The 19,166-nt window shown below is 38.3% G+C and overlaps 1 protein-coding gene across 1 annotated transcript in view; it reads right to left on the minus strand.

The window, feature by feature from the left end:
* LTN1 (listerin E3 ubiquitin protein ligase 1) overlaps nucleotides 1–19,166 on the minus strand; it is a 44,555-nt gene that overhangs the window by 24,458 nt on the left and 931 nt on the right. Inside the window, exons 2-12 of the mRNA XM_075910346.2 lie at nucleotides 15,875–16,078; nucleotides 14,677–14,775; nucleotides 11,127–11,357; nucleotides 10,206–10,258; nucleotides 9,320–9,500; nucleotides 8,356–8,529; nucleotides 5,486–5,676; nucleotides 4,551–4,698; nucleotides 3,311–4,096; nucleotides 2,658–2,699; nucleotides 1,365–1,557 (exon numbers count right to left, since the gene is read on the minus strand). Of these exons, the coding sequence (XP_075766461.2) occupies nucleotides 1,365–1,557; nucleotides 2,658–2,699; nucleotides 3,311–4,096; nucleotides 4,551–4,698; nucleotides 5,486–5,676; nucleotides 8,356–8,529; nucleotides 9,320–9,500; nucleotides 10,206–10,258; nucleotides 11,127–11,357; nucleotides 14,677–14,775; nucleotides 15,875–16,078 (2,302 nt within the window). The remainder of the gene's footprint in view (nucleotides 1–1,364; nucleotides 1,558–2,657; nucleotides 2,700–3,310; nucleotides 4,097–4,550; nucleotides 4,699–5,485; nucleotides 5,677–8,355; nucleotides 8,530–9,319; nucleotides 9,501–10,205; nucleotides 10,259–11,126; nucleotides 11,358–14,676; nucleotides 14,776–15,874; nucleotides 16,079–19,166) is intronic.

Below are 19,166 nucleotides of genomic sequence, written 5' to 3' on the forward strand. Positions count from 1 at the left end.
TAATCAGATAATCAAGCAGTTGATGGAATTTCCATCCACTACTCGATTAATCAGTAAGGGGGGAACTGCAGAGCTGCAGCGGGGTTAGCTCCCCACAGGAGCTAATCCCACTGCAGCTCTGCCTTTTAAATGTAGTAACAGCTGCCTGGATCTTACTACATTTAAAAGGCAGAGGCACAGCGGGGGATCGGGCATGAGCCGGGACAGCTGATTCCCAGCTTGCAACCGATAACCTGCTTCGCCTCTGCCTCTCCCCCCCTTCCCTTGCTGCAAGGCAGCGAGGGGGAACGACTAGTTGGATAGTCGAATACTCGACTAGCCACTTACATCCCTAATCCAAACCAGAGAATTTGCCAGACCACGGGAGGTCAGGTCAATATTATCTAAAAGCATTGCCAACACTTCCTGGAGTGGGCTAGGTATAGGGGATTCACCTTTCCTGGAACCCAACAGCAAAACACAATAGTATTATGAAGATATATCTATTCTAGAGTATGCATTTACCTTACAGGTACATCTCTTGGGAAATTATGAACTATGGCTTGGCATAAAAAAAGAATCCAGCCTTCAAATAAACAAGGGAGCATTACTGCAAGCATTTAATAAAGCTTGGCAAGCTTACAAAATCATAGCATTATAAATACATTGACTTTAAAATTGGGTAATACACCAGAATATGAAAGTAATTAATACAGAGATGTTCATATTTGTCATGCAAGAGAAGCAACAGGTAGAAAAGTTAGTTACTCACAAAGGTATATGCTACATCTCTCAATGTATGTGCCCCAAATAAGTAGACTTAGGACCAGTCTTCCCTATAAGCTGGGTGCTTGTGTGGCCACTTAGGAGAAATTCAAATGCTGCCCAGTGGTTTAGCAAAGCATCAACAGCTACATTTTTTGTTTTTACTAATGGTGCACATTTGTACATGCCTCCGTGCACATAACATTATTTGCTCATGGATGGAAAAGATTAAAAAGAACATTGCTTAGGACTTATCAACTTCTTCTATCATCTGAGTCAAATATGAATCCATAACCCTTTAGATTTGACACCACTTTTTGAACTGTAAACTTCAGATGATATGGTCTATTCTGCATTCAATCATGTAGTAAATCCAGTCTTTGCAAACAATTATACAATTAGAGAACTGGAAATAGAAAAAGAGAATTAATACAGATCCTGTTAACAGTTGCATGGAAAAGGAAGCATATCAAGTCACTACTCCAGGTTAGTTTTAGTGAAATTAACAGGACATGATAATTTCCTAGCTCAGATAAGTATAAACCAAGTTTGATGTTACAAAATGTAGTATGGTGAGAAACCTCAAGAAGTTTTTTCCTCCCAAGTAGCAATTCACTTACCATTTTTAACATGCTGTGATAACACCAAGCTCAGGAGGGTCCACCTTTCCGAACAATACAATTCTGACGAGGTTGTTGTGGTTTTCAAACCCTTATAGCACAGATCATCTGCTAGTATTACAAGTTTCTCCCCTAGCACATCACCTTTCAGCCACCCAGAAACTAAAGAATGTTTCACTGAGTCCGAGCATGCCTGAATGACAAGAAAATAACAATTTTTGCAAGGTTAATGACTTAAACGGTGTAGAATTAGTATGCAGCTTTTAGAGACATTACTTCATTCCTACACATTAATGATCCCAAGTTATATAGTGTTTTTCCAGAAACTAATGCCAAGTTATATACTGGGGAAAAGTTCTCCTAGGTGATGAGCCAATTATTATAAATAATAAACAAGATAAAAAACAGGAAGGAATTTTAAAATGTGAAGCATCCATAGATGAGGAGGGAAGAAACTGATACTGAACATCAAGAGACCTAGGTTCAGTTCCCAACTCTGCTACCAATTTCACATACCACTTCAGGCAAGAGATAAAAACAGGGATAATAATATTTTAGTTTACAAGGCATCTTGCAAGGATAAATGTATTAATCTTTGTGAGTTACTCAGAGAATATGGTGATAGATGCTAGACAAATGCCTATAAAGTAAAATAACTTGGTCCTAATTTGTCAGTATTTCTTGGGTTTGCAAATAAGTGGTTGAGTTTACACATCACGCTTTCTATGTATGCAGAGTGCAATGCTGTTTTATAGAGAATAAATGGCTAGGAGAAATCTATATAAAATCTCCTCCCAAAACTGACCCCCCTCAGAAACTCCTATATATGAATGGACAGGGAGCCCCTCTATTTCAGACATGAAATATACTGAAGATGGAAGTTTTGTATACAGTTAGTGCAGTGCCTCTCTCAGTGGTTTTCAAACTTTTTGTAATGGTGACCCCTTTAACACAGCAAGTCTCTGAGTATGATCCTCCATATAAATTTTAAAAAGGAAATGGGCAATTTAATTTAACAGGGGTTCAGGGCTGTCGGTTACTCCCTGTTTCAGAATCCCTGAAGGAAGTGCTTCATTTTCTAATGCTTTCTACAATGGACTTATGATAGAGATACTATATTTAAGTTGTAATAAAACAGCACTGTTTCAAATGTCATTATCATCATTATTTTCAAACTATGAAAATCAGATTAGTTTGCAGTCTATTCCATTTTAGCTAACTGAAATCCTATCACTTAAAGAGTGGAAAGTCTTTAAGAGCACAAAATAAGAACAAAACTCCCAAAGAAGATACCTTTTGAATTATTTGTAGGAAAATATTCCATTTCAGATCCATCTAGTGGAAACAACAAAATAAAACTATAATTAATAAAACATACTCCACTAGGATGAGAAAGCTTAATGCAATTTCTATGTATTGTCTAATTATAATTTGTGAAAATGATGTATAGAAGTTGTCAGGCCACAGTAGTGAGCAAAAGTTATTCCCAAAATCATGATTATTTAGCAGCCGATAATCAATAAAAGAAATTATAATTGCAACTTAAGATTTTCCCATTAACCAGATCAAAATGGGGAGAAGTGAGTGTGGTTAAGAGAAAGGTTACAGGTTACTATTATAAGTCATATTGTGTGAAGAAAAAAGGTGGTAATTTAGAAATAAAAATCTTCAGATATATTCATTTTTTTCATTACAGTATATAAGAGGGATAAATATATTAATGTCACATTAATGTCACTACACCTTTCCTAGAAGTCTAATTCCAAACTCTCCTAATTCCATTTTCCCTTTGTCCAATTTATCCAAAACCAATGTTAGTTAATTTAAGTCAGAATATATTTTCCAGATCCAAAATAACAATTATTCCTACTGACAGCTATAGTCCACAAATCAGAATTGTCATTATATAAATATTTCTATTTGCAAAGTAAAAAAGAAAGTCTTACCTTACTTAAATCATCAAGAATATTTTTTCTCTCTGTATTACTGTTACAACAACTAATGACACTGTACAAAATATCAACCAGAAAATCTGTCTCTTTCCTCCAGTCTTCTTTCAACCAAGCTATTAACTTCTGATGCAAAAAGCGTACTGAAGGATTTTCATGAAGTTTTACATCTACTTGGGATTCAATCTGAACAGCACTCACACCTATTTCCTGCTCTAACAGACATTGAAAAACTCTGCTAGAAGAGAAGGAGTTGAGCAGAGCAGACAGAAACTTTAAGTGACGATCAGACTTCTGTTCACTGATATACACAATACTCAGTTCAGCGAGGGTACAGACTAAATCTTCTAAAGGTTCTTTCCTTAATAACAAGGTGTGTGGCGTATCAGTCAGTATTTCAGATTCACCATTATTTGTCACTGCAGCAAGCTTCCCATTCTCAGTGTTTCTTTCAGATTCATTCTCATCTGTAAATCTGATCTTTATGGTTCTTCTTTTGCTTGGTTTCATAGAGCTCTCTGGGCTCTGCAGAATTTGTAGCATACAGGATATAGCAACCAAAGACGTCTCATCAGCATCTGCTACATCAACACAGAGTACACACATTTTAGAGAGCCTGTCCCAGAATTCCGACAGCAGCCTCTGGAAAGTTTCAGCTGTGCCATCATCATTTAAGTTTTCTGTTTTTGTTTCCCAGGACATCAGTGTTTCTGCTATTTGGTAAAACAGTGGACCTGTTTGTAACTTGCTCTCTTTAAGTACAGCTTCAATGAGAGGAATTAACTACAAACAGAAATGCAAAAAAGTTTTAATAATTAAATGTTTACAGAACTGGACAATAATTTTAAATCTCAATCTCAGGACGCTCTGAAAAAATAAAGTGTTTAACATCTATTAAATATCAACTTAACATCAATCTAAAAAAAAGAATTAGCATATCATTTAACCCACCCAACCTCTTCTATTAAGTAGAATAAGCATTTACAAACTCCCCTCCATTACATTTACACTTTATTTTTAAAGACATTAATGTTTTGTACAATAATTCCACAACCTATAAGATGGTCTGTTTTGTGGGAAGGAGGACATGGAAACATAGCTAATGTTATTTTTTCTTAAATTCTCTGAAAACTTTTTGTGTGGGGGAATACATTTGCATTATAGAATTTCACAATTTTTAAAGTGAAAAATGTAAAACTGCAAAACAAAGAACAAGATTTTTTAAATATTTACATACCTGATCACAAATAAGCATATTCTGAATTTGTTTTTGTTCATCTTCTTCTCCCAAATGCTGTAGCATCGCAAATTGTAAACATTCCATAAATGCAGATATGATTGCAGAACACTCTGAATGGCTAGCTAAGGCTCGCTCACTAGACAAGCTAAATACATGTAAATCAGGAGATGTAAAAAAAATCAGTCATCATTCCTTGATTACAATGCTGTAATGTAATAATAGAGTTGCTGTTCATTTGATGAAAACGGTATAAGAAAATCATGCTGCTTTTTAGCCAATTTGCTTATTCATAACAATATAATTAAGGATGAAACACATTTGTAGCATAAAAGACAAACATAGCCTCTACTATTGAATTGAATCTCAGTTTTTAAATGCATGTAAATTAGGCTATGTCTAGACTGCAAGCCTCTTTCGAAAGAGCGCGTCTAGACTGCACGCGGAATTTCGAAAAAGCAAGCCGCTTTTTCGAAAGAAAGCACCCAGTGAGTCTGGATGCTCTCTTTCTAAAAAGCCTGTTTGCTGTCAAGAACGCCTTCTTTCGAAAGAGCACTTTCGAAAGAAGGCGTTCTTCCTCATGGAATTAGGTTTACCACCGTCGAAAGAAAAGCCACATTCTTTCAATTTAATTTCGAAAGAACGCGGCTGCAGTCTAGACGCAGGTGAAGTTTTTTCGAAAAAAGGCTACTTTTTTCGAAAAAAACCCTGAGTCTGGACACAGCCTCAGTGCCTCTTTTTACACCTATGCTTTGTGTGTGTAGTCCTGAAGAGAGAAAGGGGCAAGAGATCATGGCAGGAAAGAGGAGCGAGGCAGAGAGTTTACAGAATTCAGTTTTTGATACCTACATATTTTAAAATGTTTCAAGTAGTTTTATTTTCAAACATAAATAATTATAATATTTGACCTAATATCAAGAATTTGTGGCTCATACCCTTGAATTATGGAGCTGAAAAATGTTCTGTAAAAGTCCAGCTTTGGTGCCGTAATGCCATGAGGTAACTTGCTAATCAATGGCAAGAGATTAGGATATATAACAGTAGCTAGACCTCGTCCACCTTCTCGAAGTACTATCCATAGCTTTGGCAGAACTCCTTTTTTGGCATTTACATGACTCCAACAATCCTACAGAAGAAAATAATTACAGGAATAAATTAAACCAGTCTCAGCTGGTTCGGAAGAGTTCTCAAGTGGATCATCTAGTCTGTCTCCCCACACTGCAAGCTATCATCAAATCTAAATAAATGGACATGAGTATTTTGAAAACTCATTTTCACTCTAAACATTTCAGTTTAAATCAGTGAATGTTAAGGGCTAGAAGAATTCAAAACAAAATCTTGTTTTAACACAGCAAAGATCTTCTGGGTAATCAACTTAAATCAAGGTTTTGTCTTAAATGATCTTTTGACCACAATACTGCTTTGTAAAACAGCTTTCTATAATATATTGCTACTTTTATGACATTTAACTCATCACCCCCAAAAACTAGGTGTTATGTTTCATAGAGTTACTACAGCCAGTATTAGTATTTTGCTGTGAGTTTTAAATTATAAACTGTGATAAATCAACTATAAGTAAGATATTTATTGGACCAACTTCTGTTGGTGACAGAGACAAACTTTGGTACTTACACAGAACTCTGCTTCAGGTCTGGAAAACTTACTCAGGGCTTGTCTTCATGTACAGTGCTGTATCTGCTTCAGTGAAGATGCTACTTAGCCAATGGAAGAGTGTCCACTGTTGCCCTAGTTAATCCACCTACCCGAGAAGTAGTAATTATGTTGACAGGAGAAGCTCTCCTACTGACATAGTGCTCTCTATGGCAGTGGGGCGAGAGGGAAGAGGGAGGTGGATTAAACCTACCCCTGCATGATGTAATTATAGCCATACAGGTCTGCAGTACAGACGTGGCCTCAACATGTCATAGCTATGCAAGATAAAACAGATTGTTCAGCATAAGTAGTTAACACTCATTTCAAAGGACCATTCAAGGCAAAAAATCTCAGAGAGAAGGCTGAGTTAGTCTGTAAGGTTAAAAACAACGAGTAGTCCTATGGCACCTTAGAGACTAACAAATAAATATAAATATATATATAATATCATGAGCTTCTATGGGCAAAACCCACTTCTTCAGTTGATATTTCTGTTAGTCTCTAAGGTGCCACAAAACTACATTCAAGGTGAAGTGACTCATTAAGACCCAACCAGTCATAGGAAGGAAAGGAAGGGAAGGGATGGGAGGTAGCTGGGGGGCAAGAGGGTTGTTAGTGGGTTATAGATTGACATGCCTATTGTCTATATTCGGTCCATACTGGCAATGAGGAGCTTGGAAGGTTGTCTGAAGGCCAGGAATAGATCACATCATGAAATGGACCACACATATACCCTGAGAAAACCTGCTTCAATACAGAAATAAAACTCTTTCCATCCACACACACTCCTGTTGTCAGTTACTACCCATTCCCCATTGGAACCCATCCAGTGTATCATCAAACTACAACCCATACTTTCCTGCACCCCCTCTCCAATCTCTCCAACCTTGTACCAAAAGTAAACTCCCCGTTGACCAGGATACACCAACTCAAAGCAGTACTACAATCTGCCAGAACAACAGATACGTATCTCTGTTGTTACAATGATCAATACACCCATAACAGATCTTTAAATATCCATAAGTCCTACATACACTAAATGCCCCAATAGCAACTATGTGGGTGAAATCAGACAATTACTACACCCTCAAATGAGCTTGCACAGAAAAATAATAAAAGACAAAAACCCCAGATCATCTGTGAGTGAATACTTTTCATAAAGCTATCACTCTTTATCTGACCTACCAGTCCTCATCCTAAAAGGAAACCTGAATAACACTTTCAAAAGATAAGTCTAGGAGCTTAAATTAATAAATTTGCTAGACACCAAAAAAATCACAGACTGAACATAGACTGTATTTATGACTTATTTAAACAATCAATAACCCACTAACAATTCCCCCAGTTGCTGTAGTAGAATTTTTACTGAAGTGTAGGCCTATCCTGAGGAATTTTCCCAGACTGAAGAAGAGCTCTAAGTTAGCTCAAAAGCTTGTCCACAGAAGTTGGTCCAATAAAAGATATTACCTCACCTAGCTTGCCTCTCTAATATTGTGTGACCAAAACAGCAACAACAACACTGCATGTAAGTTAGACTGTATTTTGAATTCAAGCAAAAAGGCACAAAAATATTCTAGAGGGAAAAAATTGTCCAAGTACTACTTGTACTGATAATTCTGGCCCCCCTCTGAAGTCAATGGTAAAATTTCCACTGACTCCAATGAAACTAGGATTTCATCCGAGGAGTGGAGTAACTACAGTATCAGGCTTTAACTACACAGTGAATAGAGAACAAGTTGCACATCATTTATAAATTCAGATAAGTAATTCAACAGAGAAATATTTGTAATTTTTACAAGTGACTTTATACACATGGGAAGTTCTTAAATGTCTCTATTTCAGTTTAATTACACACTAAATTCCTGTCTACTTTTCAGAGAAAGTGGACACTCACAATTTTTATTTACTTTTAGAGGAGCTGTGAGTGCTGAGTACCTCTGAAAATCAGGCCCTTATAGTTTGCGGGGAGGAGGAGGAGGATTGTTTGCAGTAGTAAGGGGTTCACAATGGTTATTTTAAGCTGATATCTTCAGCTTAACACCAAACTGAGGGCAGTGGTATATTATGAAAAGGTTAAGTCTGACATTTAACCAGAACACGTGTCATTAACTTATAAAGGGGAAAAAAGTTCTCATTTAGTTTCCTGCATTACCTCAATGGTAACAAGAATGTACAGCAAGGCTTCCCAAAGAGCTGGACACGCCACTGCATCACTGTCATCGATACTTAGAAGAACTGCAGGACAAACTCTTGGAGCTTCAACTTTCATTGACTCAGGAAGGAGCTGACAGAGAGTAGAAACTAATTCAAAAAAAGCGGAGCGAACCTAAAGTAAGCCACAAAAACAAAATATTTCAGTAAACCGTGGATTACAATATTTATTCACTATTAGAAATCAAAGGCCCCCATACTTGTAAATAACATGCAGTGATTTACTTTTAAAACAAATGGCATATCAACATATTCATGTCTAAAATACTACTTTTTGCGTAAAAAAATAAAATTACAAAATTGCAGTTAATACAAAGAGCTTTAAAGGATTTTTAAAAATAGGGAAAATGTGACTTTTTTTTAATAATTATTTCTAAATACATTATTTTGAAATAATTTCCTAGTGTAGACATGCCCTAAGGTGCCAAAGGATTGCTCATTGTTTTTAAAGTTACGGACTAACCTGGCTACCACTCTGGGACATTGTGCAGAACGTGTATCTTCCTTTAATGGCATACATTGAAATGTGTTGACATGCTAAACAAATAATTTTATGCAACGTTGAAAATCAATGCTATAGTTGTTCTTCACTGAGAAACACAAATAACAATTCTTAACAGAATGAAGGTCAATCACATAACTTAGAAAAGTATCTGCCTAAATGTATCTATAAGTTTATGGAGTTGGCTACCTCAAAGGAACAAATGAAGGAGAATAGTTGGATACTTATTTGCCGATACGAGGGCCAATATGTCTTGTGATTGAAAGACTGTTAAATACAGTTGGGCAAGGCACCTGGTTCTTTCTTTTTTTCCAAAATATTGGGGATGACTTAGTGCCCTAAGTTTCCAAGTGCTGCACTTGTTGAAAACAACTAAAAAGATAGTGTATAAAGGTTCAGATACCTGAGGTACGCTGTGCTTCCCATATTTCCAAAATTTGTTTTGAGATTGAAGGGGTATTAGCTTTTCTTCTAGTGAATGAGTCTCATTCTTTGGCAACATGCAAAGCAACTTCTTTAAGGCTAACAAGGAGCATGTCAGAATTCGAAAGTATTTGGCTTCCCGTTCTTCTTCTGGTACAGTTCTAAGGGAAAAAAACAACAAAAGCAAATTTAAAACACTAATTGGAAATGTGTCTATTCATATTCTTCACATATCATTTTAATAAGAAAATCCTAGGATTCTTTCTAAAGACTGCAGCAGCATATTTATAGCTATGCACTTTCCATAAATTGTGTATGTTAAACACTTACGTCTTACCCACAAAAACTCAAGATACTACAGGTTGAATCTCTCTAGTCCAGAACCCTTGGGATCTGGTTCCGAATGACAGAATTTTCTGGACCATGGGAGGTCAATATTATCTGGCACTGGCAGCATTACCAACACTTTCATTGCTTACTGTGCTTTTAGAGGACATTTAGGGGTAAATTAGAGCTAAATAACAGCACAGAACACTGGATTAAGTGTGCTGCTAGCCCAAAAGCACAGTTCTAGCAAGATTCCAAAGCTCAGCTGCCACCCATGGTAGCATAATGAAATACAGGCTAGTGTAGCAGCCTAGTTGTATAAACTTGATGTGAAGAATAGAAAAAGACACTTTCTAGGGGAAAAACCCAGTGTTTTCTATCGATTTGCATAAGTATGTTTTCAGTATATTTATTTTCTGCAAAAATCTGCAATTTGTTCTATTATGAAATATACTTTACATCTATTAAAATTAATTGAATATATTTTTGAAAGAAAAAATGAACTTTTAATCTATATATTTGGTAGTAGAAAAACATACTGTGGATCACTGAGTGTATCAGGGGTTTCTTTGAGAAGGTGATCTTGTAGCATCTAGACAAATACATAAAAACATATTTTTTCATTGGTGAAAATTAAGTACATGCTATAAGCTAGTCATGTGAGAGTAAGCACTAAATAATGAAGCTTCAACACTCCTCTCATGTAAGCAGGTAGCTTTTAGGCACATTTTATAAATGAGGAAGCAAAGTTAATGAGAGCTGAATTGACCAACCCAGGTCATGAAACAATGGCAGAGAGCCAGGATCAAAACCTTAGGTTCCTGACTGCTAGTCCCATGATCCAACCACTGTTAGACCATATAGCCACTGTTTGGACAGAGAGATATCACATCTATCCAGTATTAAAACAAAAAACATTGAGAAATTTCTTATCAGGGCTTCGTAATCACAAACAATAAAGATTGTAATGTAATGTTTTCCCTACTCCAAATGGCTCTATTCTAGACATAGATTTCCTAATGTAGATGCATCTTGCACAGCACAAGGTTTAACCTATGCTTTCAGAAATGGGTCCAGTCTACTACTGCAGTTAAACCACTTCAGCTGAACATTTTGCTAGCATCTGTTATCAGTGATGGATAAGTGTTGTTTGGAACCTACTTGGTGACTGTGCATCATCTGCTGTGCAAAGAAATTAGTTCCTATTCATCCACATAGGTTTACAAACCCATGCAGCCTTGATGTATGTGAAAAATTAAGGGAAGTATTGGAGAATGTGTCGGCATCTCTATCTCCATTAGCATTAATGTGAGTTTCAGTTAGGAAGAGAATATACCTTTCTGAATGCAAATACAAAGAATGTATGAGTTAATATTTGCAAGAAAAAAGCCTTCGCTCTTTATTAACAAATGACAACTACTTGCATAAACTTTTAAAGACTTGGTATTCTGTAAACTCACATTCAGAACTTCTTCTTTACAAAATGCTAAGGCTTCAGGTTGTTTACTTGAAGGGAAAGCTGTCTCAAATGCCACTTTAGCTGCCGATGCTGCAGGGGAGTAAGTATCACACTGAGCAACCAGCCAGTATCCCATAATACTTTTTAAATAAGGAGCCAAGTGCTTCTTTACTTTAAGAATAAGTTGCTCAAAAGCTTGTTGCGTTGCTTCTCGAACACGGCGGTCATGATCCTGTTTTAAAATAAAGATTTTTTAGAAGAAATACATGTTTTGATACCAATACCACCAAAACAAAAATTGTTTTGCTCTGCTATCATGTCCCATCTTCCCCCACTCAAAAGGAAAAGCTGTCTGTATTCAACTGTGTGGTTTCAAATGAAGTTCTTATACCCCAAGACTAAACGTGTATGCCCCTTTCTGTTTCAGCCACCATTGCAGATGACATGCTTCCACGCTTATCATACCAATTAAAAAAACAAAGAGTTGTCTCCTGTTCTGTTTTACCCACATTCTGCCACATATTTCATATTATAGAAAACTTGAATGATAATTCACATGTTGCTTTTTAAGAACACTTTCACAGCAGTTTTAACAAAATGCAAAGAAGGTACTGATGTGAGATGTCTAACAATGGCTATCACAATTAACCCAAAGTTTAAGAATATGAAGTGTTTTCCAAAATCTGAGAGGACGAGGCGTGAGGAAAAAAGAGCAATACTCCAATGCAGATACTACCAAACCCAAACCACCAGAAAAAGAAAATTAACTTCGGCTGATGGTATTTAACTCAGATGATGAAAATGAACATGCGTTAGTTCACTTCTGCTTTGTACTGTTATTGAGCAGAACACATCATCACCATGGACACACATCCTCTGGAATGGTGGTTGAAGCATGAAGGGACATTTGACTCTTCAGCATATCTGGCAGGTAAATATCTTATGATGCTGGCTACAACAGTACCATGGGAATGCTTGTTCTCACTTTCAGGTGACACTGTAAACAAGAAGCAAGTAGCATTCGCTCCTGCAAATTGTACCAAATAGGAATGTTAAATTTTGATTAATCAGCTAATTGAGTAGTCGATGGAATTTTCCTCGACTACTCCATTAGTTGATAATGGGGGCGCTCACTATCCTACAGTGCCTCTCCTTTTTTAAATGTACACGAGCCGCCCACTCCTGTACATTTCAAAGGGAGAGAGGCAGAGGAAACTTGTGCCAGCAGGGAACAAAGCAGTCCCCGCTGCCAGGGTTTCCCCTCTGTGCCTCTTCCTTTGAAATGTACAAGAGCTACAGAAGGCTCTTGTACATTCCAAAGGGAGAGAAGCAGCACTGAGGCCTGTTTCAATCCCAGCTCACGCCATTTCCCCGCTGCCCTCTGCAGAGATGGTGCGGGGGGGGGGGGAGGGGGACCGGCTTTTAAGCACCAGCTCGTGCTCCCCACCTTGTTGCCTCTCTTTGATAGAGGCAGCAAGGGGTACGGGAGTGACTAGTCAAGTTCCTATTCAACTACCCAATAAGCAAATACTTATCAGGTAGTCAACTAGTCGCTTACATCCCTAGTACCAAACTTGTTTGTCTTAGCAATTGGCTGAACAAGAAGTAGGACTGAGTGGACTTTAGGCACTAAAGTTTCACATTATTTTGTTTTTGAATACAGTTATTTTTTGTACAGAATTGTACATTTGTAAGTTCAACTTTCCTTATAAAAAGATAGTACTACTGTAGCTGTATGTGGTGAATTGAAAAATACTATTTATTTTATCTTTTTACACTGCAAATATTTGTAATAAAAATAAATGGGAGTGCTGTACACTTTGTATTATTCTGTACTATACCTGAAATCAATATTTTTGAAAATATAGGAAACATACAAAAGTACTTAAAATAAATGGTATTCTATTAACAACAGTGTAATTAGTCCGCAATTAATCACAATTAATTTTAATTGCTTGACAGCCCTAATTTTGATGTAATACTAGCATTACCCATCCTGTTGTGACAGTAGACGTACGTGTGGCCTTCTCCCTTCCCGCTGTTCCTGAGGGTGGGGAGGCTTGGGCCAGCTCGAGCCATGCGGCTGCCTCCCTTCCTGCAGCTCCAGAGCCAGGGAGGCTGGGGCCACATGGCATCCTCCCTCCATGGTACTCCTGGGGCCGAGGAGGCTTGGGCTAGCTCAGGCTGTGGGGCCTCCTCCTTCCCCACTGCTCCAGGAGCAAGGGGGGAGGCCATGCATCCTCTTCCCTCCCCGCTTCTCCGGGGATACCGGGGCAATGTGCTCTTCCTCTCCCACTGGTGAGGGGGAGGAAGGTGCGTGTGCTCAGCGTGCTGCTCCTCCTCCTTCCCTCCCCATGGTAAGGACGGGGCCTCAGTGGAGGGGGCGGGGCTGGAGGTGGGGCTGGAGACCTGCCTCCCCCTAGAAACTTCTCAAGTCTTCTCAAATGTTCTCTGTGACAGATGATGTGATGGACACCTTTCCTTTTATAATAGTATAGATAAATATATTTTTCATTGGATTCCCTAAATGTGAAATTCTTACTTTATCAGCAACATAATCATGAATTGTACATCACTGCAACATACCACATAAGAGCTATAATCTCTTTGGATTCCATATATTGTATATAACATGAGGTATGCAATGTATGATTGTATTTATATTGCACCCATGTCTAGATTTTTCCATTAATATTAAAAAAGATTAGTACAAGAAAAGATTAACAGGAAACTGTTCTGAATTCTGAAATTTTTCTCATTAGCATAAAAACATCTGGGAATTTTCATGAACCATGCATAATTGATATGTAAACCTCAAGCATTTGTTGGCACTTATATATTCACAGAATTGTTTTGCTCCATGGCTCCTAATAACAATAGGACTTGCTGTAACACATTAGTACAGTGGTCCATCTAGTCCAGTATCCTACTTCCAATAGCGCCCGATGCTTCAGAGAAATATGCTAGAATTCTTATAATGGATAATTATGAAGTAAGCAACCCACAGGTGAAGTTTCTTCCTAACTCCTGTTGGAGAATGGTTCATCCCCTAAATCACAAGGGTTTATATATTATAAAGAATATTTATATTAAGGGCTCGACAAATTATACAATCTACTCGCCCGCGGCGAGTTGATTTCAGCCACGTGCTCCGTTCATTCGCGGAGGGCGCATGCGGAATGCGGCTCTTGCGCATGCGCAGTACGGGGCTGGTGAGCGGTTTTCGCCGCCGTTTGTCAAGCCCTGTTTATATTCTTTAATTTAGTTATCTTATCTCATAGAGCTGTGGATGTTCTCATTATCCACATACAAGCCAAAGAGCTTTTTTATGTTGAAATGTGAAGCTGAAAAAAAATGGACAATGCTCATTAAAGGTGCTAGTGACTGCAAACTTCTGTACACAGAACAGGCACAACACAGGCAATAGCAATTAAAGCTTCCCCTCACTGCTCTGATGATACATTCCAATCACTTAGGACAAAGTGCTTTTCCCTAAATTTTAACAGTTTGTTGGTTTACAACTGTCATAACTTAATCCCTTTCATACTTACAAGTGAGATTTTACAGTAAATTCTCGGCCAGTAAGGAAGAACACCTTTAACAGCTTCCGATTCTCTTTCCTTACACATTGCAGCAAATTCCTGCATAGCCTAAAATTAAAATACCAACAGCATGGGATTAGAAAAATTGCAGGTGGAAACATATCTTGAAATTTACTAAATTTACCAACTACTGCCTGGTACTATAATTCTTGTGAAATTGGATTACCTCTTGCAATTGGGTCTAAAGTAGGAATGTAAATAATTAACCAGGTGAGGCTTACTGGTTCCAGGTAACAAATGGGGGCTGGAGCAGCTCCACACACCTCGCAGGCAGGGGGCTGCTCCAGCCCCACTGGGCCTGGAGCAGCCCCTGCCCATCTGGGCTGGAGTGGCCCCCTCGGTCATCCTTCCTTTAACCACATTAACTAAAGTTACTCTTGTAAATCCTCTTTACATCAGAACCAGATGACAGATCTTTCTAAAACTCTTCTGATACATCTTAAAACTGCATGCAACCAAAATCAAGCTTTTGAAGCATACAAAAGTAATTTCAAATATGTTAAACAAATCACAGTACATGCTATGGAATTTTCTCGTTTGAAAGTAAAATTGATTATTTTGGTAGATCCATTTCTATCCCTTTACACAAAAATATTCCCCTTTCTAAGCAAAACATCAAAAGCACCCTGGCACAAATGAATATTAGAATTGCATTTCTCAAATGTACTTTTGTTACATACAACTTTCTCACATTTTTTTTAAGATTCTATGGCTTAAATCATGATCCCATTGAAGTCAAAGACCATTTGCCAATCACTTCAGTGGAACCTGGATTTCATTCTGTAAATCAGTGGTTTTCAAATTTTCTCTCATGATCTAGTTGAGGATTCCTAGCCAATGGGGGTGTTCAGGGAAGGGCAAGGGCATGCGCTCTCTACCCCCATACCCATCTAGGAGCCAGGCCTGCTGCCGGCTGCTTCTGGGGAGCAGCGCAGTCTGTGGTGCCAGGACAGGCAAGTAGCCTGCCTTAGCACGTCCACTGGTCACTGGATCCCCCCCCGGCAGCAACGAGATCCAGTGCCTGACATTCCATGACCCAATACTGGGTCATGACCTGTAGTGTGAAAACCACTGCTATAAATCTTCAAGTTGATTTTTTAAACATCCTTGAAGGAAAAGGTAACTCAGGGATATAGGATACACATACTTTTAATTTTGTTGTGACATCTCTTTTGGAGAGTTTTCGCAGCACCATTCGGAAATCAGCATCTACAAGGCTGTCTATTTCTTCTGCTCCTTGGACTGCAGGTACATATCCTAGATCACTCTGAGATGTTCCAAAGCCAATAAAACCAGGCACTGTTCCCCGTTCCTTGGCAAGGAGTTCTGCAGCTCTGCCACTGCTGGAGGGCTGGTATAAACAAGAAAGAAAAGCCAATTAACAATTCATGACCCTTTAAACTATTTTATTTCTCACAGAAGTGCTGGTTTTGGAAACCATTTTCATTAACGATCTGAACCATCACACTTGAAGAAATGAGCCTGTGGGTTTCTGCCTTATAATTGATCTGCTGCTCCAAAGAAAAAGTTTCACACTATATGCCTTATCAATAAGAAATTCCACTTGAATATTGCATGTAGATGTGTTCACGTCATCTCAAAAAATATCTTGTTGGAAAAAAGTTCAGAAAAGGTCAACAAAAATTATTAAAGATATGGTATAGCTTCCATATGGCAAGAAATTAATAAGACTGGAACTTTTCAGCTTGGAAAAGAGATTACTATGATATGATAGATATGATACAGGGATATGATAAAATCTATAAAATCATGACTAGTGGGGAGAAAGTGATAAAGAGTTACTTACTCCTTCCCATAACACAAGAACTTGGGGTCACCAAATGAAATGAATAGGTAGTAGGTTTAAAACAAACTAAGGAAGCACATCTTCAACCACCACACAGTTAACCCATGGAACTCCTTGCAAAATGATGTTGAGTATCTTATTTCAATTTTAGAGTGCAGTCTAGATGTACCCTTATTTACAACATCACCTGTAAATGAGAACAGGTGTTTCCAAAGCACTGGGGTAGACAGGATTGCAAAGTATTCACATGCCAAATAATCGTATGCCACCTTCATATTTTGGTCACCATTCCAGAGGACATGCTTCCATACTAATAACTGGTTCTGCTCAATATCAAGCCAAAGCAGAGTTAACTGAACATGTTCATTTTCATCATCTGTGTCAGCAGGTTGATTTTCTTTTCTGGTAGTTTGGGTTTGCTAGTGTCCGCATTGGAGTGCTGCTCTTTTCTTCTGAAACAATGTTCCACACCTCATCTCTCTCAGATTTTGGAAGGCATTCAGATTCCTAAACTTTGGGTCAAGCATGGTAGCTATTTTAGAAATCTCATATTGGTTCCTTCTTTGTGTTTTGTCAGATCTGCTGTGAAAGTGATTTCACATCGAATAACATGTTCAGGGTAGTCATCCAGGTCTGCCATAACATGGAATATATGTCAAAATGTGTTAAAACTACAGGAGACATTCAATTCTTCCCCCAAGGTTTCAGTCACAAATGTAATTATCATAGTACTTTCTTAACGAGTGTAACTGTGTTGAAATCAATGTATTTGAAAATACAGAAAAACAAACAAAAATATTTATAATAAATTTTCAGTTGGTATTCTATTACTTTTAACAGTGCAATTACAACTGTGATGAACTACAATTAATTTTTAATCGAGTTAGTTTATTTTCAGTTAATTGCTTGAGTTAACTGAAATTAATTGTACCCATGTGACTAGTGCCAATGAAGTCACCCTGTTATCTCAGCAATTATGTTTGCTAGTAGAATTGGCAGGGCTGACAAGAATTCACCTATGGAAATGACAGATGCCAGAAAGCAATGCTATATTTTAGGATGGCCATATTGCAAGTTGTATCTCCAATTTAAATTGGGGACGTTAACGTGAATCCAAGTACACGGTTAACTGTTGAGCCTAGACTCATCAGTTAACCCTCTCAGGGTACATCTAGACTACATGCCTCTGTCGCCAGAGGCATGTAGATTAGGCTACCCGCCATAGTAAAATGAAGCGGCGATTTATATAATCGCTGCTTCATTTAAATTTACATGGCTGCCGCGCTGAGCCGACAAACAGCTGATCAGCTGTTTGTCAGCTCAGCGCGGCAGCCATGTAAATTTAAATGAAGCAGCGATTATTTAAATCGCCGCTTCATTTTACTATGCCGGGTAGCCTAATCTACATGCCTCTGGCGACAGAGGCATGTAGTATAGACGTACCCTCAGTTACATGCACCTCCTATCCCCTGTATCAGAGGCAGCAGCACTGAGGGCTAGGGAGGTGGGCAGGAGTTGGTGCTCCCTTGGAGCCGCCTGCCTGCCCCCCCTCCCCAGAACATGAGCAAATGCTCACAGGGAGCGGGCTTAAAAGCCAGCTCCCCGCAAGCACTGGCTCCTGCTCCCCTCCCCACCATGTGTAAATGTGTAACTGACAAAAAAAAAAAAATCAGCAGTTACATGTTTACACAAATACATGCATTTTAACATCGCTAATTTAAATACAAAAGGATTTTCAACCTACTCCATTTTATACCAGCTGGCAGCAGGTTCTGGTCCTCAAGGGTACTTCTACACGGCAAAGTTATTTTGGAATAAAGTCTGTTATTCTGAAATAACGTTATGTACTGTCTACACAAGAAGCCCATTATTTCAAAATATATTTGAAATAACAGGCTTCTTACTCCAACTTCCTGTAAACCTCATTGTATGAGAATTAACGAAGACAGCGAAACAGCAATTTATTTCAAAGTAAGTGCTTCGTAGACAGTGCCAAATTTCGAAATAAGCTATGCTAATTGTGTATCTTATTTCGAGGTACACGCTACTTTCTAGACATACCCCAAATGAATTAACAACAAAGTGAGAACAAGCATACAAATTTTGGAGGCCAATTATTTCCTTGTGGGTGATAACTTTAGAGCAGTGGTTCTCAACCCCCATACAATGGGCCACATGTGGCCCAATCAGCACACAGATGTGACATGACATCCTCTGGGCAACGTAGAGAGCTACATATGTGACATGACAGATGTGACATGACATCCTCATGGCCCAGGAGAGCTACATATGCAACCCATAATGGTAAGCATGTTAAAATCCATTGCTTTTAGTGTATGGCCTGTGAACTCCTGTTACATTTCAGTTTATGTCCAGACCGGCTTTCTGATCATGGGACCTCCTAGCACAGGCCATGACTTCTACAGGAGAGGGAATTATTCCCTCATGCATGTAAGCAAGCAGTATTTATTGCTCTTCAGCCCTGATTACTCTAGACATTTTATAGATACAGCCTTATCATCGGAAGATAATTTTTGCACCATTTATATATGACCAGAAGCCCAGCGTATCGGTGGTTTAAAAGTGGGTTTTGTCAGTATGGTTTATTTCACTGGGGTAGCTGATCTGAAAC

Source organism: Pelodiscus sinensis, chromosome 1, assembly GCF_052426305.1.
Source record: "Pelodiscus sinensis isolate ZL-2025 chromosome 1, ASM5242630v1, whole genome shotgun sequence".
Lineage (NCBI taxonomy): Eukaryota > Metazoa > Chordata > Testudines > Trionychidae > Pelodiscus > Pelodiscus sinensis.